Below are 26873 nucleotides of genomic sequence, written 5' to 3' on the forward strand. Positions count from 1 at the left end.
TTCCTTTAATTCCCCAAATAAAGACCATTTTTGATGTTTTAACATCCTAAGTTTTTTTTCAGGAAAAAAAACAAACGTTTTCTCTGATTTAATCCAGTAACTTGGTGCAGGTTTTTTTTTTTAAATGTTTAATATAAAAATTACTTTATGTAGAAAACAATATTGTCATGTATTTTCAGTAATAGACAAGAATCAATTACAGTATTTTGCTAGGAGAGAATATGGAAAGTAGGAATATCTGCACAATTTTATTAAAAAGCCAAAATCTCAAACTGAATGCCCACCTTCTGTATCACTTTATTTATGTATCTTTAAACAAAAAATGTATTCTTCAAAGCCAAGTTGAAGTAACGCCGGTGAAATATTTCTCTTATTTTTAGAAGCTCCGGAAGATCCAGAGACATCACACAAGAGTTATCACAGCCCGAGTTGCGCATCTATTTACCACTTAACTAATGCAATGTCCCCATTTCATTAAAATAAAAGCCATGTTCATTTGCGAGTGAAGTACTGAACAGACGGTACACTTTTGGGGGCTAACTTCCTTCTGCATCAGCCAGTTTTGACACAAAAATATCCACCTTTGACACAACCATCACCTACACACCTATATCATAGATCTATGTTTTAATATTAGTCCAAAACAGATTTAGGTGCTACTTTACCTCCTCTGTAGTTGTTGAAATACATAGAAACTCCCCAAATTCTGTTCTCTTATATACGGAAGAGTATTAGGGCCAGGCAGGAGAAAAATAAAGAAAAAAGTCGAAATGTCGAGATTATTGTTGAAGTACAATTTTGAGAAAAAAGTTGAAATGTTGAGAAAAAAGTCAAAATTTTGTGAATAAAGTCGAAATGTTGAGAAAAAAGTTGAAATGCCGAGAAAAAAGTCAAAATGTCGAGATTAATGTTGAAGTACAATTTCGAGAAAAAGTCGAAATGTTGAGAAAAAAGGCGAAATTTTGACTTTATTCACGAAATTTCGACTTTATTCTTGAAATTGTATTTCAACATTAATCTCGACATTTCGACTTTTTTCTCGACATTTCAACTTTTTTATCGAAGGGCACAATAAAAAAAAATCTTCCCCTCTCAAAATATTTTTTCTCCTGCATGGCCCTAATACTCTTCCGTACTTATACAATTGAACATTGTTGTTGGTTTTTTTTCCCCCTATCTTTTTGTAACACCCTTTGGTAAAGTAGGTCTCTACCTGTGCAGAGAGGTTCTCAGTTCAGTTCCCACTGTCCCAGTGGCTTATTTGGCATGACATGAATACAAACATTCTGACTGTGAGGGAAAGGAACATGTAGAGCAGCGAAAGAAGGAGACAGTTTCACAAAGATATACAAGCAATGTGATACTCCAGCTGTCAGGTTAACACCACCCAGGAGGAGGAAAGCAGTTTTTCAGGAAGATGAGAAAGGGAGGCAGTGGGAGCTTGATCTTCTGCATGTCTAGGTCGTGAAGCAGATTGAAAATGGCCCTTAAACTAGCTGCATGTCCTTTTTCATATACCGTATTTTCTGGACTATAAGCCGCTACTTTTTTTTATAGGATTTCAACCATGCAGCTTATACAAAGGTGCGGCTATTCTGTTGATTTTTCTTCCACCACTCGGGGCGCTCTAACCGGAATTAGAATCAAAACTAAGACAAAATAAATGCAAAGAAGAATATGCTACTTCTTCTTTAGCAGATAGAAGTAGGTAGAAGCAGATTTCAAACAGATAAATAGATAAATCAATACTGGTTATTTTCTCTTGGTTCTGTCCAGTTTTAATCAGCAAAGTTGCTGCCGTGTTAAAAGACACTGTTAGGAAAGGATCTATTTAGGTACAAACATGTACATCATTTACAGTTCAAAATAGTTCTGTACATGTAGTAAATATCTAATCTAACAACCTAAATATCTGCGGCTTGCATGTCTTTTTTTTTAAATAGAGCGGATGCAGCTTGTATGCAGGTGCAGCTTATAGTCCAGAAAATACGGTAATGCATGCTTTATTTGTTCTACTGCATCAACTGATTTTTCCTTCCTGTCTTGCATCCAAACAGGAAGTCAGCATGAGCACACTCTCCACCGACAGAAAGCCACTTGTGGATTATGGCGTTCAGATCCGCTTCATCAAAGACCTGGACGACACAGGTGGAGGTTACCCGGATAAAACTACTAAAACCAAAGCAAACAATGCAAGTCCATCTTCCAACAAGTACGGGGTGGCCGTGAGGGTTCAGGGAATCTCCGGGCAGCCTTACGTGGTTCTAAAAGATGGAGAGAAAGGTGACTCGTACGGAGTTCAACTAAACACTCCCACCCCCACCTCAGGACCGCCCTCACCTTTCAAACATGTTACAGAACCAGCTGAACTTGCAAACTCCCACAGCCCTGTGGAAAGTACATCCCATTCCCCTGTTTCACCTGCAGAAGAAGAAGATGGGGAGGGTTTTGGGAGCCCTCTTAGACGACCTCCAGGGGATGGGCAAGCAGGTACGCAAGGTGAGGAGGAAGCTGGAGCTGGAAGGGAAAGAGGGGTGGAGAGACCAAAAACCGATCCCCCAATCAAAGCAGCAGTCACTAAAATGGAGAAAAAAAGAGAGCAGGCTGGCCAGGAGGAGTATAACGAAGCGGGACTGAAACCTGTTCGATTAAATACAGCGGGAGCCAAAGGGGACGTTGCAAATAGCTCTGGCCTCACCGGTTCTTTGGGTAGATACAGCGGGAAGAAGCAGAGCAACGTTTCCTCTCCAAAGCCCTTCCCAAAGCCTTCACTATCAACCAGAGGTGGGTAGTAACGAGTTACATTTACTCCGTTACATTTACTTGAGTAAGTTTTAGGAAATGTTGTACTTTTAGGAGTAGTTTTGAATCACTATACTTTTTACTTTTACTTGAGTAGATTTGTGAAGGAGAAACTGTTTCTCTTACTCCGCTACAGTAGGCTACGTTGAGCTGTTACTTTTCTTTTATCCCTTTTATTCGCGTACGCGTCAATCTCATGACATCACTGGGTGATTCTTTGGGAAAAATGTTTGTTTTTGCATGTTTTGTCACATTTACACAGACTCAAACACACACAGAGTTTCTATGAGTTCATGGGCTTGTTTATGAGGGTATTATTGTTCCAATATTATTTGTGTGTGCGTATCTCAATCTGTGTGTGCGTAAAAAGATTTGTGTGTCTGTATTCAGATTTGTGTGTGCGTAAAAAGATTCGTGTGTCTGTATTCAGATCTGTGTGTGCGTAAAAAGATTCGTGTGTCTGTATTCAGATCTGTGTGTGCGTAAAAAGATTCGTGTGTCTGTATTCAGATCTGTGTGTGCGTAAAAAGATTCGTGTGTCTGTATTCAGATTTGTGTGTGCGCAAAAATCAGCTGGTAGCTCTCAATTGGCTGTTTTTGCACACGTGGATTTTGACACACTTCTGCCGCGGCAAATCTGTAAAAAGATCTGTGTGTAAAACGATTTGTCCGTATCTTTTGCTTTGCCCTGAGTTCGGACTCACAGGCTCACGCCAGTCTACAGTAGCAATGCAGCCTTCACCCACTAGTCGGCGCGTAGCACTCAGTCAGTACGTTCACCTGCAGCAGTTCAATTGGGTTTCTGAACATATTATTGGACATCGTTTGGACTTTTATACTGCATGCAAACACTTGAACCCCATCTACTTCGGACCTATGTCGGACACTTAGTAATCGGGTGGGTTGCATATGGAGTAAGAAAACTTCCAAAAAGATGTGCTCATGTTATAACTATTCGTATTCGTAATGATAAACATTTGTATGTAAATAAAAACGTTGTACTCAAAATGCTGCTGTCACGCACATGAGTCTGATAAATTATTAGGTTAAGAGTAAGAAATTAGGTAAGAAATTGACCTTTTACGTCTCATTTATTCATTCACACACGCACTAATATATTTGGGAAACAGTTAGGCACCAAATATAATATATTTAATTTTCTCAGAGGGCAAAAATAAGAACTTTATTGATCCCACATAGGAGTAATTCATTTTATATCAGCTATAAAGAACAAGGTAGTGCTGAAAAAAAAACAATAGTCTATCCTCCCTCACAAAAATAAGAATAGAGAAACATATTTTCTCATCAACAAAACAAATTTAAATTTTTTCAAATAACAAAATAACACATTTGAACCATTTTTCAGACAATAAAAGAACTGAAAAAATCTGAAGAATTGTTCAAATATGTTATTTTGTTACTTGAAAATTTTTAAATATGTTTATGTAAAATATGCTTTGTTGATGAGAAAATATATTTTTCTTATTTTCGGCACTACCTTGTTCTCTAATATGACATGAATTACTCCCACAGTATGCGGGATCAATAAAGTTCGGGTTTGGGTTTTTGCCATCTGAGAAAATTAAATATATTATATTTGGTGCCTAACGGTTTCCCAAATATATTAGTGCGTGTGTGAATGAATAAATGAGACGTAAAAGGTCAATTTCTTACCTAATTTCTTACTCTTACCCTAATAATTTATCAGACTCATGTGCGTGACAGCAGCATTTTGAGTACAACTTTTTTATTTACATACAAATGTTTATCATTATGAATACGAATAGTTATAACATGGACACATCTTTTTGGAAGTTTTCTTACTCCATATGCAACCCGATTACTAAGTGTCCGACATAGGTCCGAAGTAGATGGGGTTCAGGTGTTTGCATGCAGTATAAAAGTCCAAACGATGTCTAATAATATGTTCAAAACCCTGATGGAACTGCTGCATGTAAAGTACTGACTGAGTGCTACGCGCCGACTAGTGGGTGAAGGCTGCATTGCTACTGTAGCCTGGCGTGAGCCTGTGAGTCCGAGCTCAGGGCAAAGCAAAAGATACGGACAAATCGTTTTACACACAGATCTTTTTACAGATTTGCCGCGGCAGAAGTGTGTCAAAATCCACGTGTGCAAAGACAGCCAATCGAGAGCTACCGGCTGATTTTTGCGCACACATAAATATGAATACAGACACATAAATCTTTTTACACACACACAAATGTGAATACGGACACACAAATCTTTTTTTACGCACATACAAATCTGAATACAGACACACGAATCTTTTTACGCACACACAGATCTGAATACAGACACACAAATCTTTTTACGCACACACAGATCTGAATACAGACACACGAATCTTTTTACGCACACACAAATCTGAATAGAGACACACAAATCTTTTTACGCACACATAGATTGAGATACGCACACACAAATAATATTGGAACAATAATACCCCCATACTTGTTCTAGTTCTGCCTGCCACATTTTGTGCTATTTGTGTTTAATTTATTTTTTTATTCTGTTATTTTATTATTTATTAAAGTACTTGAATTTACTTTAAGATTATTTTAATTTAAGCTATTTTTTTATTAATTCGAATACATTTTTATTATTTTATTGATTTAATTTGCCTGAAGATGATTATTTTGTACTTTTGTCTGAATGGTTGTGTTAAAAAAATAAATCAGACGTTACTCAACAGTTACTCAGTACTTGAGTAGTTTTTTCACCAAGTACTTTTTTACTTTTACTCAAGTAATTATTTGGATGACTACTTTTTACTTCTACTTGAGTCATATTATTCTGAAGTAACAGTACTTTTACTTAAGTAATATTTTTGGCTACTCTACCCAGCTTTGCTATCGACTGATGAGGAACTTGCTCCGGTAATTGACACCAACTCCCTGGCTCCAATTAACAAGCTGATCAGTAAGTTCAACAACGGAGCACCGGGGAGCGCCCCGCAGACCCGAGGACGCTCCGGGGCGAGGCAGAGGCTCCGGTTCGATGAGGCCAGGAGGTGCAGAAGTCTGGACGCCAGAAAAGATTCCCAGCCAGAAGTTTGCCCTTCTTCTCCTTCGTCTCCCATCCTGAATCCCTATGCTGCTCCTCAACCTGCCTCCACCAATGGATTAATGTCATCTGCTCCAGAACGGGGTTGCTTTGGAAAGAGCCCTGCGTCTGTTGCCACGGTGACGGCACCCAAGGCTCCTAAGCCAACTTTCAAACCACCAGAGACATTTGTAGCCAAAGACACACCTCCAGCTCTCGCAAAAAAACCTGTAAGTATCAACTTCAGGAGGCAGTTTGTATACAGGACTGTCTCAGAAAATTAGAATATTGTGATTTTCTGTAATGCAATTACAAAAACAAAAATGTCATACATTCTGGATTCATTACAAATCAACTGAAATATTGCAAGCCTTTTATTATTTTAATATTGTTGATCATGGCTTACAGTTTAACAAAACTCAAAGATCCTATCTCAAAAAATTAGAATATTCTGGGAATCTTAATCTTAAACTGTAAGCCGTAATCAGCAATATTAAAATAATAAAAGGCTTGCAATATTTCAGTTGTTTGTAATGAATCCAGAATGTATGACATTTTTGTTTTTTTAATTGCATTACAGAAAATAAAGAACTTTATCACAATATTCTAATTTTCTGAGTCAGTCCTGTATATTGAATTAGTTTGTGTCTGTTTTTATACTTTTTTTTTTTTTTTAAGGAGATACTTCCCAAGAGTCTGAGTCAAAGTGCAGAGGTTAAGACAGAAGAAGAGGCTGAAGTCAAGCAGGATATTTACAACATCCTTAAAGAAGGGTAAATAAAACTACAAGCAGGATGTTTTAATTATTGAAGATCTCACAATTGTATGAAAATCCTGGTTCTAATCTTTTCTCCTCAGGACAAGTGAGAGTGAAGGATCCCTCAAGAGAAACGTCAACTTCAACTATGAGACGACCAACAGGCAGAAGGTTCAGGTTAGTGAGAAAGAGTTGGCGTTGACAATGAATCTGGTTTGCTGACTGCATCTATAATTCAGATAGCTGAAATGGGGCTGTGGGTCTCAGGTTATGGAGTGGTTGTCCACCTGTTTAAAGGTTTGTAGTTCAATCCTCAGCCTCTCCACGTATTCAAGTGCCTTTGGGCATAAAGATGATGTGCTCATTAGTGTCTCAGGGCCCGATTTACTAAGATCCTAAATAAAGAGTACTAAATTGCGTGTGCACTGAAAAAGTTTGCACGTGCTGTTGTGTGGTTTGCGGGTGATCAACTAAGATTGCGTGCGCAATTGATAACAGGTGCAAACTGCAGTATTTAAATGAGGTGTTGCGCGTCTTGCGGTTTGCGAGCGCAAACTTTGCGCCATGGAGAGTCTGGATGAATCCATGTATCATTCGTTCTTTCCATTTTCAATTGCCAATCAAAAACCAAAACATGAAAAAGTGACTGGTTATGTTGTTATTAGTTTTTTATTATAACACAAAAAACGGAAAAACGTCTGGTTTTTCATACTTCAATTTTAGGCACAGATCAAAAATACGAAATAGAAAAACGGGCCACAGGACTGAATTTGATTTTAATATTTAATTGGTCGGGTTTGCGTGACCCCGCGGTGCTCGGCATGATCTGAGGAGAAAAAGACAATCAGACACAGAGCTGGAGAGCGCTTTGATTCATCTATTTATGAGTTAAGTTTTTATTCAGATGTCCACAGTATATTGCAAATATTATATATTATATAGCAAACATTGACAGTAAATGTGTGACAGACGGGACCATAATATGGCAAGAAGAGAAGAGAAGTGTTCAGAACAGCGCACAGCACGCACTAAAGGCTGATTCATGGTTCCGCGTCACACCAACGCAGAACCGACGGCGTAGGGTACGCAGCGACGCGCACCGCGACCCTACGCCGTCGGCTACGCCGTCGATTTAACGCAGAAGCATAATTCAGGCGAAGCTGCAGTCTCTGCGCTGAGTGACACAGCGGGTCGGAGCGTATTTGGTCATGATGTTTAACCTGTGTTTTGTGATTAATAAGCACGGGTTTTAATTAAATGTAATTTATGAAGGATGATTTCACGTTCAATAAGATAAGTAATCAATAAAATACAAAGTTTTGGCACAAAGGCTTGGCCTGCTTGTGGGCGAGTGGAGGGGGGCACAATAAGAGAAGGTGGCAAGATATAAGGCGAAGAACTAAAGAAAAAGTGGCCTTTAATAAAACTTGTGCAACCATTTTTAAAATAGCATGCAGCAGAATAAAGACTCTCTCTCTGCGTATTCTTTGATTTTGGATGTCGCCTCCTTGCCACAATAACAGCAGCAGCAGATTAGCACCTTCCTTTCGAACGTATTAAATACAGACGCAATCACAATACGCGCAATTACTTTCAGGCTTGGTAAATCTCATTGCGCGGTAAATGGAGCAATTTGCATCTTCCCCTCCCAGTATTTAGGATTTCTGCGGGGGTACGCCCCATATTGATTATTCATCAGGGCAAAAGTACTAACTGAATTGCGTGTGCAATTTTGCGCATTTCAGAGACGCAATCCTCTTTGCACGCTGTTAGTAGATCAGCTCGCACTTTGGTTTGCGGGTGCTGTCAAGTTTGCACACGTTTTTACGCACGCAAACCTTTAGTAAATCAGGCCCTTAGTGCGTATGATCCAGTCCTTTTTTGGTTTCATTTAAACCACATTTTTAAACAAAAAAGTACTGTAATACTAGTTTACCCCACTTTAAAGGGGACAAATTATGAAAAAATTGAATTTGGCCCCAGTTAATGCAAAGGTGAGAAAATTGCGGGGAACAAACAGTTCTGGAAGCTGGCTGAGATATACAATTACCACTAGTTAGCTATATTAACTGAGCTAACTCCTTCTAACCTATGCTAACTGATGTTGCCTTTTATGCATTTTGATCAAATCTGTCCATCCATCAACATTTCAGGTGTTGCAACCACAACAACATTTGAAACAAGTACTGCCCTAGCAGAAAGGAGGACTGGGGAATCTCAGATCAAGGATCAGCACAAACCAAAGCACGGCTTATTGACCGCGGCCTTTGAGCTCTTGGGGCTTTTTCAGAGCTTGGTCCTGGTGGAAGTTTAGGCTAAATGAATGAGTGTAAGAGGTGGCAGGGAAACGTGGATGGTGCTTGAGCTTGAGGAGCTGCTGTTTCAGCTGCTGCTAGGGCTAGGGCTGATGACAAAGGCAGCTGCTGCCGGCTACTTAAAGGGGACCTATTATGGCATCTAATCCCTATTTTAAACAGGCCTTGAATGTCTTAAAAACAAGCTTTTGATTGTTTTTGCTAAATAAATTACAAATTCAGCCTCTGAACCATGTCTTTATCTTCCCATTCTCTAACCTCATTATCTATGTGGGATTCTGAGTGGGCGGGGCTATGATAATGAGGCACTGTGCTGATTGGCCGCCTAACGCAATGACGCGATACACCGCTACGAAAAAATGGTGGAAGCTCCGGCCGGCGGAGTTACTGTGTCATAACTGCATGCGATGCGAGCGAGCGTCAGCGACAAAATCAATTCCATTGCTTTATTTTCTATTGGACTGTCCTAACTGGCTGCAGCGTCGCGGTGCGCCGTTTTGAGCTGGCCGTTTCCTGCCGCTCGTGTTGAAAGCCGGTTGAAAGCGCTGGAAATGGTCATGGATGAGGAACGGCTGATCCAGTTAGTTGAAATGAGAAGTTATCTCTATGATTCCTCCTCATTTCACGACAAAAACCTCAATAAAGTGGCAGCTGCTGGAGGGAGATGGACAGAGAGTGTCCGACGTCACGCAGTGCTACGATAGTCGGACGCTCGCATGCAGTTACACGGTTTTATAGTTGTGGCCGTGGTTTGCATTTTGGTTACGTAACGAAAATGCGCAAATCTGAACGGCTCGTAGATCCACATGACACTGGACGGATCATCCGGGCGGCTGTACAGACACTGCAGAATTTGGTTTCTTTCCTCCTTCTCTGAGTTGGCAGGCTGAGGGGAGACCACTTTATATATGTTAAAGCAAGAGAAAACCTGTTTTTCATAATAGGTCCCCTTTAAGCTAAGCCTTGGGACTGTTCCAGGCCAACTCACAGCTAGTTGTGTTAGTACAATTTATAAAAAAAAAAAAAAAAAAAAAAACATCCTTAAAGAAAGATGACTTTGCAAAGTAAGCTCTTTTATTAATAGATCAGAAGTTAGGACAGTTTTAATCACTACATAGCTAAACCGATGACAGCTAAACGGCTAAAGGCTGATTTAAGGTTCTGCCTTAAACCAACGCAGAGCACACGCCGTCAACGAGACGACGTCATGAACCCCTTCGGACTTCTCCATCACTCCATTTCACCGAGGTGCAATACCCCCCAGAGTGCTAGTTGATACTTTGTTTAGCTTCTGTTTTTTTCCAGTCAGAGTGAATCAAAGAGATAAGGACAACTATTGTGCAAAAAACCAAAACAACCCCCCCAAAAAAATCACACACACACGAAGAAAAGAGCACTGAAAGTTCACTACTGCTTCACGAACCAGAACTGGAAATGCGTTGCTACCAAGTGAACCAATCACAGCCCTCTCGGTCTGCGTTGGGTCTGCGTCGCCTCGACGCATAGTTACATTTTTAGGGAGTTGCACGTCAGGCTACAGCGTAGCCTACGCCGTAGGTTCTGCGTTGATTTAACGCAGAACCATAATTCAGGCTTAACCACAGCCAGCAGTCAATCGGAAGACTTTGCCCCTGATTATGCATAAATGTATAGTTTATAGAGAATCCCTCTCTGTACAGTTTTCATGGATGTGAAATCTATCTGTGGAGACCCAAACTGATTTTTGAACCAGGTTGTGAATATTTTTATTTCTATTTTTGTAAGGTTGGACATTATCAGATGGGGGTCAATGGAAACTGACTTGCTATTGGAATCAGCCCCAATGGTCATTTAAAGAAATGAAACTTTTCTTAGTTTCACACCTTGGTTGCAACATTCACATATCCCGATATGACAAGTATTATTCTCTTTATCGCCACCCAGCTTCATGTAATGCTGCATTTGGTGTTCCCTAAGAACAAGTACTATAATGGATCTCTAAAGAGGCCAGTCTACAACAGTAGAACGGAGTTGGGAAGTTGAGTCCGCCTCCTAAAAATAGCTGTTCTGAACAGAGCTGTAAGACACGACTGGAAAGGGATCTGTAGTTCTGTATGAGTGGTGCTGTGACAAAAACGTGTCACAGATGCTGCCAAATTTATAAACTTGTTTTAAAAAAAGGGAGAAAAAAGCAGCACATTATGTCTTTCATCATCTTATTAATCGAAGAACGGTCAAAATTACAGTAAACTTCGATAACAAATAATCCAAAAGAATCTAGTGCAGCAAAACGGTTGAAAATATGTTATATATCCACTAAAAGATGGCAAAAAATGACCAGGAGTCAAAACATTTGCATGTGACTCACATAAACTTGCACAACAAATGCAGTTAATGATATTATTTTTAAGATGATCGGTGTAAGGATCAGGAACATCATAATCAATAGTAGACATAGAATGTCTCAAACAGACTTCAGTGGCTTGCTAGGATCAGTCCAGCAATCTGTAAAAATCCAACACCCTTCTGTGGTGTCCAGGGTAACCAAGTGTTTGAAAATAGTGATGTTAAGGAAAGGAGAGGTTTTCTCATTAGAGTAGATCTTGCGGTGCAGCTCACAGATGGTTGGCAGCCGGCTCTCTTTTCTGAGCATGTGAATTAACTTTTTCATTCACTTTGTCTCCAAAGATCTCTTTGGGCATGCCAAAAAATGTGAAAATTAAGAAGCATGCTGACTACCCCTCCATCAGTTTTCATGCCACGTTTTTTGTTTCTTTGTGTTCCCGTGACGCCTCATTAAAATAGATTGCACCGTCCTCTAAATTTGCACTTTTGCATAATCTAAATACTAAAGGTATTCCTTTGTGTCCTTGCTTTGTAACACTACATACACTTGATTATGTGCGATCCCTTTATTATGTAGTTGTTTGAGACCGTGGCTGCTTGTGAATTATTTGCCCGTCCCGTCTCTTGGCAACGATGCACCTGCAGAGGAAAGCTCAGCGTGATGAGGTCTCAGTCATTGAGACTCATTAATAATTGAGCTGGAGTGGTACCATGAGCCGACTGTGGAGGAGCCCGGGCCAGGACAGATCCTCCGCTGCAGGGACCTGTTGTACAAAACCTTGTTTGTCTTGACATGAACCGCACTCAGTACTCGAGTTGTAAAAAAGAAATCAGGGGGGATGGTGGATTTTATCATATGGGGACAGATAATTTGTGCTGATTACAAATAATATAATATATTACAAATAGCAGTGACCAAAACACCTGCAGAAATACTGCAGGAATGACATAGCAGCAGTTAAATGCAGCCTTCTGTAAGCTTTAAATATCCACTGGGCTTACATCAAATACATCAAAACACAACAATAAAAAACACTTTTCTGAACTTATCAATATGACTCTGTCCTTCACAGGATAAGTAACATGGATCACTGCAAAAACTCAAAATAAGAATATTTGTCCTATTTCTAGTTAAAATGTCTCATTTTAGTAAAAAAAATCTCATTACCGTATTTTCGCGACCATTCGGCGCACCGTGTGGAAAGGCGCACCCTCATTTTTGTGTGTCATTTTTAGATTTAAAACATACATATGGCGCACCGACCCAAAAGGCGCAGTCTACAGAGCAGAGCTGCACACACGCGTGCCGCAAAACACGCCGGCCGGAAAACACACACACACCCGCTGCAGAACGCACACACATGCAGAACGCACACACAAGCACACAAGCGCTTATTTAAAAAATAGAGCGGGAGCAAAACCTCTGTTTCTGCATTAAAGAGCTCCGCTAATTCAGCTGCGCCAGTCCGAATTTCCTCGGTGTCAGTCACTTTCTGCACAACAGTAAATAAACTTTTCATAAGCCGTTGTGCGGATCCTCCACCGCGCAGAGCCCGTCTCTCCCCAGCGGGGTGGAGCAGCGCGCGTCACAGCGGCTTTAACCGGGAATGTGACCTGTTCGGACCGGCTGGGACCGAAGCCACCCACCTGTATGGGAGTAGGGGCTCCCGGGGAATGACCAGCGGCATTTCAGCCGGATCTGCCCCGGGGATGGTGCGCCCTGGCCCGGCAAACCCGCGGCGGGAGCCTGGCGGCTCCTGAGCGCATCCTCTGCATCTTGGTTAGGCTACCAGAGATCAAACCGACAGATTTGCCTGAAAATCTCGCAGGGTGAAGTTGTTCCGACCTGGGACAGACCCCTGAATAAATAAAGGTAAGAAAATAAACGTTTCATACCCCGTTGTGCTGCGGATCCCGACCGCGGCGGCCCCGGGTCCCGCGTCCCGGGTCCCGCGTCCCGGGTCCCGCGTCCCGCGTCCCGGGTCCCGCGTCCCGCGTCCCGGGTCCCGCGTCCCGGGTCCCGCGTCCCGGGTCCCGGGTCCCTCGTCCCGGGTCCCGCTCCGCGCTGGTCCCGGGTCCGCTCCCCGTCTGCTCCCCCGCGCTGGACCCGCTCACACACGCGCTGTCGGGGAGCCGGTACCGGGGTTTGTATCCGACAGGAGCTCCAGTCCGAATTTCCAGACCTGTCTCAGCCACCTGATCATCATCATCCCTTCATCCAGCCTCCCCCTTTCCATTCGTCCTTATAATGACTCCGGCTGGAAACGTCTTATGCAAAGTTTTTCTTTTAAAAATCACCATAGGTTTCTGTCCATCAGCTGCGCCAGTCAAGCGCTACATAAATGAGAATCTGTGTGTCGCGCCGCGAATACACACCCGCGCATGTCGGGGTCCGGTACCGGGTTTGTAACCGACAGATTTGGCTGCAAATTTCGGAGGGTGAAGCTGATCAGACCTGAGACAGACCCCAGAAATCTCTGCTCGCAAAGCGGCCGGGAACCAGGTCGATTGGACCGCTTGGGGAACCAGGAAGTCGGGTTGCAGCAGCGCCCATCACCGCGCTGCTCCAGCCGCTGCTTTAACCGGGGAAAGTCACCGGTTCCGACATGCAAAACACACGCGCGCTGCAGAACAAGTGTGCTTATTTAAATAGAGCGGGAGCAAAACTTAGTTTGATTGTATTTTATTTCACTTTACACATCAAGCAAATCCTTAAAAGTTTTCATCTTCTGTTTCGCATTAAACAGCTCAGTGGATGGTCTCATTCAGCTTCACCCGCCCCCTTCTCCCTTTACCGTTCTCATGGCCGGCCTTACATTACCGTAATTCAGGTAATAGACACGGCGCACCGTTTCTTAAGGCGCCCGGCACATTTAAAAAAAAAAAAAAAAAAAAAAGTTGCGCCTTATGGTCGCGAAAATACGGTACACTTAAAACAAGACTCATCAATGGAAAAATAACAATTTTCACCTGTTTCAAGTAGATTTTCACTTGAAATAAGTAGAAAAATCTGCCAGTGGAACAAGATTTTTTTGCTTGTAATAAGAAGATAAATCTTGTCCCACTGGCAGATTTTTCTACTTATTTCAAGTGAAAATTTACTTGAAACAGGTGAAAATGGTCAAATAAGTTATTTTTCTGGTGATGACTCTAAATGTTGAAATAGCAGTAAAACCACATTCATTGATGAAATGACATAAGGGATGGAAAGGAGGGATGGCAGTTTTACTGGGGGGATGATTTGGACCGTTTTTATTTCAGGGGGGGATGCCATCCCCCCTCATCCCCCCTCAACTCCAGTACTGACCACACTGTTTAGTTTAACAGATGTACTGGTAGTTGCATTCATTTTGGGTTCTTCAGTAGCAAACAAAATAATGGTATCAAGTCAAAGGATGAAGGTTATTTAGTTTCCAGCTTTTTCTATAAACTAAAACATTACTTTTGACTGTTAGACCACAGCAGGGCAGTGGAATATAAAGCAGGATGCAGCGTTTATTTCTGTTGTTCCTCATGCTGGAGTGTGTTTTCACGACAGTACGTTAAGCTAGTAATGTACAGTATGTCAAAAAAAGTGTTAATGCACTACAGTATGTGCCTGTTTCTGCCTTTCCTCCGCTGAAAAGCAGACACTAGTGTTTTTGGTCATGTGCATATCGAGGTTTGTTTGTGTTGAGAGTGAAAAAGAAAAAAATTGTTCCACCGCTACTAATAATTTAATTTTACTTGCAAAGGAAAAAGCTATGTCTGGGCTTACATGGTTCTGGAAGCAGAATTTTATTTAATCTTTGAAAGTCTCATCGTGTTGAAGTATTAATGAAAAAAGGGTACCATAACTGCTTTATTATTATTTTAATAATAATAACACAAAGTGCTTTTAAATATTTACAAATAACACAAGTTAAAGAAAATACCCCTTACTAACTGATACTTTTAAGGCACATTTTACTAAAAGGATCATTGATCTATACATTTCCAGAGTAAATCATGAACATCTTAGCTTAAATAATGTCAGTTATTTAAAGTTATTTTAATTTACAATTTGCTGGATGTCCTCCACTATTGTCTATAGTCTTCCATGACTTTTTTTTTTTTTTACTTTTTGATTTGATTTTATTAAAAAATTTCAAAAGGAGCTGTGCCACTGAGTGGAAATGTGGCCTAACGCACTAGTCGAGAGTGTCTTTTAGGTGAAATCTACTAATTATTAGGTTACAGCATATAATCTGAAGCACTGGCCTGTGATTTTCATACTGATCAAGCTATTAAGTAAACCATCAAAACCTTGCAGAGCCATCTCTCATCAGTGGGAGAAAAAAAGCTTTGGTATTGACTTTACTTGGATGAAAACATGCCAGAAACCATCTTTTATATGCAGCTACTGATTTTCAGGGATACACAACCAGTCTGACTTAATACTTACTTCTTATTCACCCATGACTACTTGAGTCTTCAGAAAAACACCAGTGTCTCTTTTAGTATTAGTGTCAATGCAAATAAGGACACAGTTGATGTAATATATGCAAATTGCTTGAAATAGCTTATGCTTATTCCCACTTATGTTATCTGCTGTTAATTATCTCTCCTCGTAGCAAGGAAAAGAAATGTTGCATATTTTCCACAAACTGTCCTTTGGGGAATGAGAGAAAATGAAACAAATCTGTACAAATCATATCTTTGTACAGTAATCCCCTACTGTAACAGTAACAGAAATGTGAGGAGCGCTCACATGTGAAGCTTTGCCTCGTCTCTTTGGAGTGTGTGTGTGCGTGGCTGTAGTGAGAGTGTAGGAGGATGCGGTGGTTTCATGGGCAGGCTGCGCTTATGTCTCCTTTTGTAGTGTGATGGAGCCTTCTCTTAACAGAGCGGTGTGGGCGATGAATGAGTTGCTCCGTTTCCCTGCAGCCTGTCAAAAGAGTTGAATATGTGGGGAGATCCCCTTTCTGTTTTCTTCTTTTTTTTCTTTTTTACACTGGTGGCACTTATTAAAATGTGGCTGTCAGAAACTGGGGCGTAGGAACCAAGCCAGAGTTTTTATTCTTTATTTATAATGTTTAGAATAATACGTTTCCAAGGTCCATGTTGTCTCTCTGGGATGCTCTTGCTAGTGTGTCTCTTTTTCTATTCTGTGTGTGTTTGTGCAGAAAGCAGGATCGGATGGAAGTGTCAAAATGGGAAATATTGAGGATCTTCAGGAGCAACTCAGACGGTGCAAGAAAGAGTTGCAGGAAGCACATGATGAGTAAGGACGGTTTGTGGATCTGTTGTTTTGCTTCTGCAGTTCCTCTCAGAGTTTAAATACATAGTTGTGGACATGACTATCAAGCAGATTGATTTGATTTGATTTTCAAGTACTTGTTTGAACTTTGGGCAAAATTCTTTTAGAACCTTGGAAGTAAAACAAGAATCTGATGCAAATATTTGATTACCTGTGTAGTTATTGGAAATGTAGCCACTTTAAAAAGGTTTAAGAATCACCCAAGATCAAGGATGAACCACAAACTGACAGATGCTTGAACACCAGCATCACTGTTACATCCAATAGAGAAGTCCCTGCTCCAAATCAACACCTTCAAGCTTTGCAGGAATTTGCAGCTGATCACATGGATGAACATTAAGCCTTTTTAAAAGTCAATTTTAAGGTCAGATAAAACCAATAATGGGTTGTTGAGCCACGATGCCCAGAGGAACATTAGGGGGAGTAAAGATTCAGCATTCAGCACCAACAATGGTGCCAGCTTCCCTGCATGGTAGAGCCAACATCATGCACGGGGCTGTTTTGCTACTTTGGGATTTGGTTTATTATACAGTGTGGATGAAATGATAAGAAAACGTGGATGGCATCACCCAAAGCATTTTATACAGGTTGCATCAGGACAGAAGTAATTTAAAACGAGTTGTTAAATTGATCAAACAGGCTTTGGGAATAATCTTACCAGGACAGTGTTGAAAACACTGCATGTGGACTGTTTTTATAGCAGTATGGAGAAACTACAATTATGTCAAGAATACTGCTCAAATATCCAGCCAGATTTCTATCAGAATATCACTGATTGATATCGAGTGCATCTGATCATGTTTAGCCATTCTGATAGATACCAGGTCTGCTGCATTTCTTCTTTTTGTTTTCTTTAATTCAATCTGAAATTATAATTTCTTTATTCTTCAAATCAACTGTAAGAAAACCTGGGCAGATTTTTTTTTTTTTTTTTTGTATTTACTTTTTTTAGTTATCGTGCATTAGGAAAGAGAAGTTTGTGTTTTTTATTTTTTGTTTTTAATCAATACACTATCAATTGATTGGCATAGTTTCTGAGCGTGCTGTTGCAAAATGAAAAGCATACATGTGTGCTTGGAACATATTTAAAAATTCATTCATTCCCAACGCTATTAAGGCACTGAATGAGGGCACGTCTCGGTAGACTTGTCTTTTATGTATATGCCCTTGTTGTTCCTCCTTTTTTGCCACTAAGAAAAAACAAACTAAGTGTTTGTTGATGTGTCATGTTACTGTTGTTTTTGTATTATGAGACTAAAGACAAATCTCCACTTGTGGACAAATAAATTAACTAACTAACTAACTTGTTTGTGCAGACTCGCCGGGGAGCGTATGGCCAGAGAGGCAGCAAAGTCCCGCTCAGACCTTCAGGAAGATCAGCTGGCTCAGCTCCAGGAAGAGCTGCGGAGGGTTTCAGAAAACTCCCCCCAAACAGACTCCCTGCAGACGGTATCCATGAGAACCCCCGCACAAGTGTACCCAGTACTCGAGTTGAGGGGGGATGAGGGGGGATGGCATCCCTCCTGAAATAAAAACATCCCTCCTGAAAAAATAATTTAATTTCATCAATAAATGTGGTATTACTGCTATTTCAACATTTAGAGTCATCACGGAAAAATAACACCAGAAAAATAACTTATTTCACAATTTTCACCTGTTTCAAGTAAATTTTCACTCGAAATAAGTAGAAAAATCTGAAAAAAGATTTATCTTCTAATTACAACCGAAAAAATCTTGTTCCACTGGCACATTTTTCTACTTATTTTAAGTGAAAATCTACTCGAAACAGGTGAAAATTGTTCTTTTTCCAGTGATGAGTCTTGTTTTAAGTGTAATGAGATTTTTTTACTAAAATGAGACATTTTAACTAGAAATAAGACAAATATTCTTGTTAAGATTTTGAGTTTTTGCAGTGATCCATGTTACTTATCCTGTAAAGGACAGAGTCATATTGATAAGTTCAGAAAAGTGTTTTTTATTGTTGTGTTTTGATGTATTTGATGTAAGCCCAGTGGATATTTAAAGCTTACAGAAGGCTGCATTTAACTGCTGCTATGTCATTCCTGCAGTATTTCTGCAGGTGTTTTGGTCACTGCTATTATTTGTAATTTGTAATCAGCACAAATGATCTGTCCCCATATGATCAAATCCACCATCCCCCCTGATTCTTTTTTTTTACAACTCGAGTACTGTGTGTACCCTTACACTCCTGCCCATCCATGTCTCCATCTCCAACTGTTTTCTCCTTCTCTGCAGGACGTGATGACCTTACAGGCCCAGCTGGCTGAGGTCAGCTTGCTGCGCCAGCGCCAAGAGGAGGTGCTGCATCAGCGAGAGCGGGAGCTGACGGCGCTGAAGGGAGCGCTGAAGGAGGAGGTGGAGTGCCATGACAGAGAGGTGGAGGCTCTCAGGGACCAATATAGTCAAGATATGGAGAACCTGAGGAAAACCATGGAGCAGGTCACACAGGTGGATATCCTTTGCCTTCTTGGAAAAAATACAAAATCGAAATCTTCTAGGGTGCAGTGCAGCACTTCCTGAATAAAACGCATCACTATAACTAGAGCGGAACTCACATGGCTCATTTTACCCCAAATACTAGTGCAATTTTTCTACAAAATGGCAAGATATAAATCTACACTTTTTACACAGAATGGAGGAAACACAATAGGTTTAGAAATATCTAGCTCCCCGTGGTCGTTTATATCGTTGAAAGAAAATAGGTTATAGTAGGCTATGTGAAAAGGAGTTCTTTGTATCTGCACTCGATTGCTGTTCCTCCGGAAGACCCGGATGTCTGGCACAGTAGAATTGAAATTGAATTTCAAGAACTGAATTTGAATTGTGAGAACTGAATGTAGATTCAGTTTTTCAATGCAATGATTCAAATTAAACAATACAAATTCAAATTATGTGATTCAGATTCAGTTTTTTAATGCAATCATTCAAGTTGAGCAATTCAAATATAAATTATTCAAATTCAGTTTCTAGTGGCACATATTTCTGCCCATAGATTACCACCAAAATATAATGACTTCATCTTTTGCTCGGACTTCATTTGAAAATCGCACTTTGGAAGAGGAAAATTCTAAATGGTATAGTTTCTCTGAATCGAAGAGCTCTTGCTTATCTAATTTGGCAAATAATGAAAGACACTGAAGATGTAGATGAAAGGACTGAAAACTGTGCAGCTTAAACAGATTATGAGGTTTTATTTCTTCTCTGTAACCTTCTTAGTTAATAAGCGACCAGTGGTGCCCAATAACCTCGCTCATTAGTAAAATGATTTATTGTTTTGTCACTAAACACAAGAAAGTATATGGATTGTTTGTAAGTTATATGATATTTTAAAGATTCTCTGCATCCTTATAAATACTTTTCTTTTTTTGTTCTTTTTTTTTTTTTTTACTAACTAGCTCACATCAGTTGTGCTTCCACTCAGTAATGCTGATGCAAGATGAGCGTATTCCAGTGCATTAATTTTTCAAAGGGGTTTCTCTTTGTCTAAGTTAAACTGAGGGTGTTTATGTAACTTCATTAGAAAATGTCAACCTGTGAAAAGCGATTATTTCAGAAGTATCCAAAGGGGACAAAATTCAATACTTCTTAAATGTACATCCTTATATACCAGTAATCATTACAACAGGAAACATAAACGGCAACATCAGCAACACCAGTGCTCTTCATTGCTTCGTCAATAACATGATCAGGCTTCTTGAAAGGGGTTTCTCTTTGTCTAAGTTAAACTAAGGGTGATTATACAGGACTGTCTCAGAAAATGAGAATATTGTGATAAAGTTCTTTATTTTCTGTAATGCAATTTAAAAAAAAAAAAAAAAAAAAAAAAAAAAAAAAAATGTCATACATTCTGGATTCATTACAAATCAACTGAAATATTGCAAGCCTTTTATTATTTTAATATTGCTGATTATGGCTTACAGTTTAAGATTAAGATTCCCAGAATATTCAAATTTTTTGAGATAGGATATTTGAGTTTTCTTAAGCTGTAAACCATAATCAGCAATATTAAAATAATAAAAGGCTTGCAATATTTCAGTTGATTTGTAATGAATCCAGAATGTATGACATTTTTGCATAACAGAAAATAAAGGACTTTATCACAATATTCAAATTTTCTGAGACAGTCCTGTATAACTTCATCAGAAAATGTCAACCTGTGAAAAGAGACCAAAGAAGAAAACTGAAAAAATAGAACATGTTAGATGCAACTTTAACTGCTTATCTGCTTTCCTTTGTTTATTTTGGCATTTCTTTCCCTGCAAGTTCTTGCACTTCAGAGAAACACACACCTTCAGGTCATACCATGATGGAACACGCTGAATGCAAACTATCACTTCTCCTCCATGTATAAGGTGCAGAATCACATAACTAGCCAGCTGTCTGAAACAGCTGCAGAAATGTTCCATTCTGATATCTGGATTTTTCTTGGATTGTTGTTGTCACATCAAAGTCTGGCATTGAACTTTTTAAGTGGAACGGCATCAGACCAGCTCTCTGTACGGGTACGGTGTGAACAGTCAGGTCTTGAGCAGCTGTTGAGCAGTTTGCGACCGTCATGGCCTGTGAACACGGTATTAGCTCAGCCTGTAATGTCGCATCTGCTCGTTTTAAATTCAGTCAGTATGCAGTCAGCAGTCGAGCTGTATGTGAGTCAGATTATCATAAGGTCGAGCTGAGCCCAGTGTGCAGAGTCACTCCTGATATCAGTGGAAAACTTTCCAAGTTAGAAAGTTGCACCACAGAGATATTTTTGGAGTACTGCAGAATGTGATGCTGAGGAAAATTGAAGTATATATTTATATATATACACACAGGATGTAGAAAACTTTAACGACGGTGTCAGAAAAAGCAGCACAGCCTGAGAGCAGGAAGTAAGCAGCCAGACTCCCAGCTGTTTTTGATGAGGTGATTTATTTGGTGCAAGACGGATTAAAGTATCAATCTTGTATCAAGTTCAGTCTTGTTTACTTGATATTCTGTTGTGTTATTTCTCATGTGGAAGTATTTTTAGATGCAGAATACACACTGAAAAAAGTAAAAGATCTTTTTTTTAGTGTGACTTATTCATATACATGTCAGACTAATGAGTTAGGTTTTCTATCATTTTTTAAAAACCTAATTTTAAACACTACCTCGCATAACTCTCCCATTGTTTCTGTGATCAGTCCCAGGAGCAGATAGAGGAGGAGCGTGAGAAGGTGAATACCTCGGTGCTGATGCTGGAGGACGAGCTGGAGAGTTGGAAAAGTCAGGGAGAGCAGTGGAAGACGGAGCTGCAGGCGACCACGCAGGAGCTGCACGACACCAAAGAGGAGTTAGTACCTACAAGTCCTATGTTATCTTTATTATAGAAGTGAATGTCCCATTACCTGAATTCATCAATATTAAGCTGGTAATAAAGTATATTATTTTCAAAGATTATTTTCAAAGCATCCAAATGGGGACAAAATTCAATAGTTCTTAAATGTACATCCTTGTATACCGGTAATCATTACAACAGCAAACATCAGTAACATCAGTGCTCTTCATTACTTCATCAATAACATGCCTCAATCTTAATCAGACTTTAAACCAGAACCCCCCCACCCTGGACAGACAGAGCTCCTTCTCTCACAGACCATTACAGCTCTGCTGTCAAACAGACATGCAGGAAATCTTTCCTGCCACTTGTTGTCATCACCCTATACAATAACTCTCAATAATAATTAGGGCTTTCACACTTACAGTGCACAGTTGTATCTGTAGGAATTTTTTTCCTTGTTTTTTTTTTTTTTTTTCCGATGAAAGGAAGGCCTTTTTTCCCCTTAAACGTGCCCCAAAAGTCACCAAATTTTGCACCAAGCCAGGCCTGGGGAAAATTTTGATATTTAATGGTTTGAATTTAATGGGCGTGGCAAAATGGCTCAACAGCGCCCCCTAGTAAACTTTGTGCCTCAAGCCCCACAATACGGTTTGACGTACATGCACGAAAATCGGTACACACCTGTATCATGTCGCAACTTAAAGAAAAGTCTCTTGGCGCCATAGCCGAAACCGAACAGGAAGTCGGCCATTTTGAATTAATCACGTAATTTTGGCGCAATTTATGCCATTTCTTCGGCCGTTAATACGGTCCGAACCGTAACGTGCACCCAGATGTGTTATACATCAAAATGTGCGTCTCCATCCTGCGACGACGCGCATTACTTTTCTCAGTCAAAAGCGTTACGGTGGCGACGATAGACGCAAAAAAGCGCGCCCCCCCCTTCATCTGATTGGTCCATATTTGATAGTTCCTACTTTTTGCCATAACCTTTGAATGGTTTTACATAAAGAGTCGTGGTTAGTGTCATCGGACTCTGTTTTGAGTCCTTGACCTTTTATTGGTGAAAATTGCACGAGCGAGGGCCCGTTCATCGCTGCTTGCAGCTTTAATTATTATTGGTTATAGCACACACCTGACTTCTATTTGCACATTTCTTATTTTTTATCATTTCTGCACACTTACCATTGTGTATGTGTAGGGCATGAATATGTATAGTTATTTTTAGATATTACTTTTCTACTTGTATATCTAGGTTTTATGTTGGGCTGCCGGCTTCTTTTTGTCTCTGTATCTGATGCTGCTGCACAATAATTTCCCAGTCCTGGGATCAGTGAAGTACATCTTTATCTTTAAACTGTCAGGAGAATACGTTCAAAGTATCTTGGCTGCTTGTTGAAAACTCAAGAGTAAACACTAAACGGTTGCAGCGAGAACTGTCTTTGGCTCAGGTTTGCAACGTTATATATCCTGCGAGTTCTTTTTAATGCATGCACTCTCTTGCTTGACTTTTCAATTGGCAGGGACGGGAGACAACCCGGCGGCCGAATGTGAGAGAACATTAGTCCCACTCTGTTTGGTTTGAATAGACGTAGCCTTTTCAATCAGAAACCCGCTTTTGTTTGTCTGAAATTCACCTGAGAGACTCACCTGATCTGATGATCATTAGATTAACGAGCTCTTACTAACAGTGATCTCGTGAGGATGAAACCCAATCTTGTCAGTGTTCTAGAAAGAAATCTAGATTCAAATAGAGCTTTCTTGTTTGATTCTTTTTTTTTTTTTTTTAGTTTTGATTTTCCCTGTCTCTTAATATTTCCCTCTTTTAAATACATCCCAGTTTAAGATAAATTCTTGTCATAATTTTGTGTTTTTAATGAAAGACGAGCTTTGGATGCGGTGCTGTTGAGGTGGGTTAGAGCTGTAGTTTAATTCTTTTTGTGCTTTTGTTTGTCATTGTGTTTGGTGTTGAAATGAGTGGATTTGCATCAAACAGCCACCACATTACCCCGGCTGCTCCTTGAGGGTCACGCTGGCTGACGGCCGTGTGAGATGAGATCAAGGACATGTTGCCAATTAATCCAACATAAGACGTGCATGTCATCATGTCCCTTATTCTTCTTCGGTATCGGGTATCAAAAACATTTGCTCTTGAACTCCTCTATCTGCCAGATGAGCCGAGCCTTGTTTTACATATCATTTGCTCATTTGAGCATAGATTTGTATTTTTTGTCTTTTAAAACTCCTCAGGGTGGCCTCAGAACTGTCATACAACCAAGATCAGAGGAATACTTTAATTATTTCGTCTGGCAGAACACATTCAGCTGAAAAGAAGCCATTGCCATAAGGGAATACCATTTCCTTGAAAGGATTATGTCTGTTACAAAGCTTCCTATGGGTGAGGTTTATCACAGAAGCATCCGTATGGATACCAGCGCTCAGGATTGCTCAGCAGAACATTCGCCCCACTGCTCTTTCTTTACCACCTATGCATCCTGCTGCAGGTAGAACCAGTACTGGAGTTGAGGGGGGATGAGGGGGATGGCATCCCCCCCTGAAATAAAAACGGTCCAAATCATCCCCCCTGTAAAACTGTCATCCCTCCTTTCCGTCCCTTACATGTGTCATTTAATCAATGAATGTGGTTTTACTGCTATTTCAACATTTAGAGTCTTCATCAGAAAAATAACTCCAGAAAAAAAAATTTTCACCTGTTTCAGGTAAATTTTCTCTTGAAATAAGTAGGAAAATCTGCCAGTGGGACAAGATGTATCTTCTTATTACAAGCAAAAAATGTCCACTTATTTCAAGTGAAAATCTACTTGAAACAGGTGAAAATTGTTGCTTTTTCCAGTGATGAGTCTTGTTTTAAGTGTAATGAGATTTTTTTACTAAAATGAGACATTTTAACTAGAAATAAGACAAATATTCTTGTTAAGATTTTGAGTTTTTGCAGTGATCCATTGTACTTATCCTGTGAAGGACAGAGTCATATTGATAAGTTCAGAAAAGTGTTTTTTATTATTGTGTTTTGATGTATTTGATGTAAGCCCAGTGGATATTTAAAGCTTACAGAAGGCTGCATTTAACTGCTGCTATGTCATTCCTGCAGTATTTCTGCAGGTGTTTTGGTCACTGCTATTATTTGTAATATATTATATTATTTGTAATCAGCACAAATTATCTGTCCCCATATGATAAAATCCACCATCCCCCCTGATTTTTTTTTTTACAACTCTGGTACTGGGTATAACCCGAGGCACATGCAACCAACCATTTCCCCCGTGCAGACCAGGCCGTTCTTCTATTGCTCCATGTTTGGGTTCTGACGGTAAAATGCATGTGAAGCTGCTGGTCAGGATTCATTCATTCACTCATCATTGAGACTTAATCACTGTACAGTGAGAACAGCCAGCAACATCTGCCCTGACCTAGTTGTTTTGCCATCACAGAGCATCTTGTTAAAGCTCCTTCAGCCCTTTTCTTATATTGATTTCATCCTCTAGAACCGACTTTAAAAAGCTGCCAAATATATCCCACTACAGACGGGTGCCATTTTAATAAAACTATCACTGTCACTCTCTTTGCTCTCCAGCTGTTTTGATGTGGTGGCTGATTTGATATACAAATATTCTGTGTGTTTGCACTTGTGCATTTCTTATCATCTTGCCATTTATTGGATTTTTGAAAGTACTTTTATCTCTGTGTCTTAATTAAATTCTGCTTGCTTATCCACAGGCTGAAAAATGCTCGTTTTGAGACGCCTGTGTCCGATGATAATCGTTCCTTACGAGAGGTACCGCACACATCCATCACGCAGCAGCGCAGTTATCCTCACTATGCAGCAGAGATGCAAAAGTTCATCTCCTTTATTTTATGATGTTTTATTTCCTTTGGTTGAAATTATTGTTTATTGTATCTCCTTTTTATTCATTTTTTTTTTTTTTTACTGTAGAACAAAACATTCATATCAGTACACTGTTATGTGCCCCAACACATGCTTCTCACACACACATTCATCTTTGATTACTTATCCCAAGGAGCTTCAGCGTTGCCATGACAATCTGAGGCAAACACGCGCAGACCTAGACAAACAAAAGGATGAGCTAGACGAGAAAGAGGAGGCACTGGAAGCCCTGGCGAAGGCGAGTGGAGAGAAGGAGGCCCATCTTCAGTCTGAGATCGACAGGTTGAAGGAGCAAATGCAGAAAGAAAAGGCTGAGCTGGAAAAGACACTCGAGAGGGCAAAGGAGGTGAAGTATCATTTGGATGTAGAAAAGAAATTACTTTGACCATAAATATGATTTCAAAAGAAAAAAGAACAAAACAAACTGTTTCTGTGCTGAAAATGACAGAAAATTTGCCATAATATAAAAATGTCAGCAGTATCGCTTGCCTTTTCTCCCACTTTTCTCTCTTACTTGCTCCATTCCTCCCTATAGTCGTCGACTGCATCTACAGGAAAAGCAGTGGGGGACCACAGCACCACCCTGGAGCTGCAGGAAACTAACACTCGCCTCAGAGAGAGGCTGGCCCACATGGTATTGCAATAAAAAATATTTAAAAAAAAAAATAAATATATATATATATATATATACAGTGCACACATGCATGCAAAATTAGGTACGCATACATACCAGACTAAGATCAAATAAGTCCCCTCCTACACAAACTATTTTCAACCAAGAAATGAAAGGAAAAGGGGGGGAAATGTATGTAAAATAATTCCTCCATAAGATGTTTGTTCTGTGTGTTCATTAAAGCAGTAATATATCAATTTTGCTTTTGATGAGACACAGTAATATGAAGAGTGACGTTTAAAACGAATAATTTGGCTAGACGGGATTGGCCTTGGTTTTCTTTAAATAATGAAAGAGACATTTCAAGTATGGACGCCTTTCTTCAGGTGGACTTTAAAGCCATTTCAAATTTACATGTACAGCACAGATAACCACACAAATGACAAAAACCACACGCGTTTTTCTTTGAATGTTCTTCTGATATTGTCTA

The 26873-nt window shown here is 39.9% G+C and overlaps 1 protein-coding gene across 5 annotated transcripts in view; it reads left to right on the forward strand.

The window, feature by feature from the left end:
• cgnb (cingulin b) overlaps positions 1-26873 on the forward strand; it is a 42863-nt gene that overhangs the window by 4788 nt on the left and 11202 nt on the right. For 3 of the 5 annotated variants that reach the window (XM_061742284.1, XM_061742283.1, XM_061742288.1), the window contains exons 2-14: positions 2058-2784; positions 5668-6095; positions 6544-6638; positions 6724-6799; positions 16407-16504; positions 17857-17989; positions 18797-19009; positions 21727-21875; positions 23387-23413; positions 23747-23773; positions 25602-25659; positions 25904-26116; positions 26306-26404. In XM_061742284.1, the coding sequence (XP_061598268.1) occupies positions 2067-2784; positions 5668-6095; positions 6544-6638; positions 6724-6799; positions 16407-16504; positions 17857-17989; positions 18797-19009; positions 21727-21875; positions 23387-23413; positions 23747-23773; positions 25602-25659; positions 25904-26116; positions 26306-26404 (2334 nt within the window). In that variant the 5' untranslated portion in view covers positions 2058-2066. The remainder of the gene's footprint in view (positions 1-2057; positions 2785-5667; positions 6096-6543; positions 6639-6723; positions 6800-16406; positions 16505-17856; positions 17990-18796; positions 19010-21726; positions 21876-23386; positions 23414-23746; positions 23774-25601; positions 25660-25903; positions 26117-26305; positions 26405-26873) is intronic. The other 2 variants (XM_061742285.1, XM_061742287.1) reach the window with 2 other exon arrangements.

The sequence above is a fragment of the Cololabis saira genome, chromosome 15, assembly GCF_033807715.1.
Source record: "Cololabis saira isolate AMF1-May2022 chromosome 15, fColSai1.1, whole genome shotgun sequence".
NCBI classification, from domain to species: Eukaryota; Metazoa; Chordata; class Actinopteri; order Beloniformes; family Belonidae; genus Cololabis; species Cololabis saira.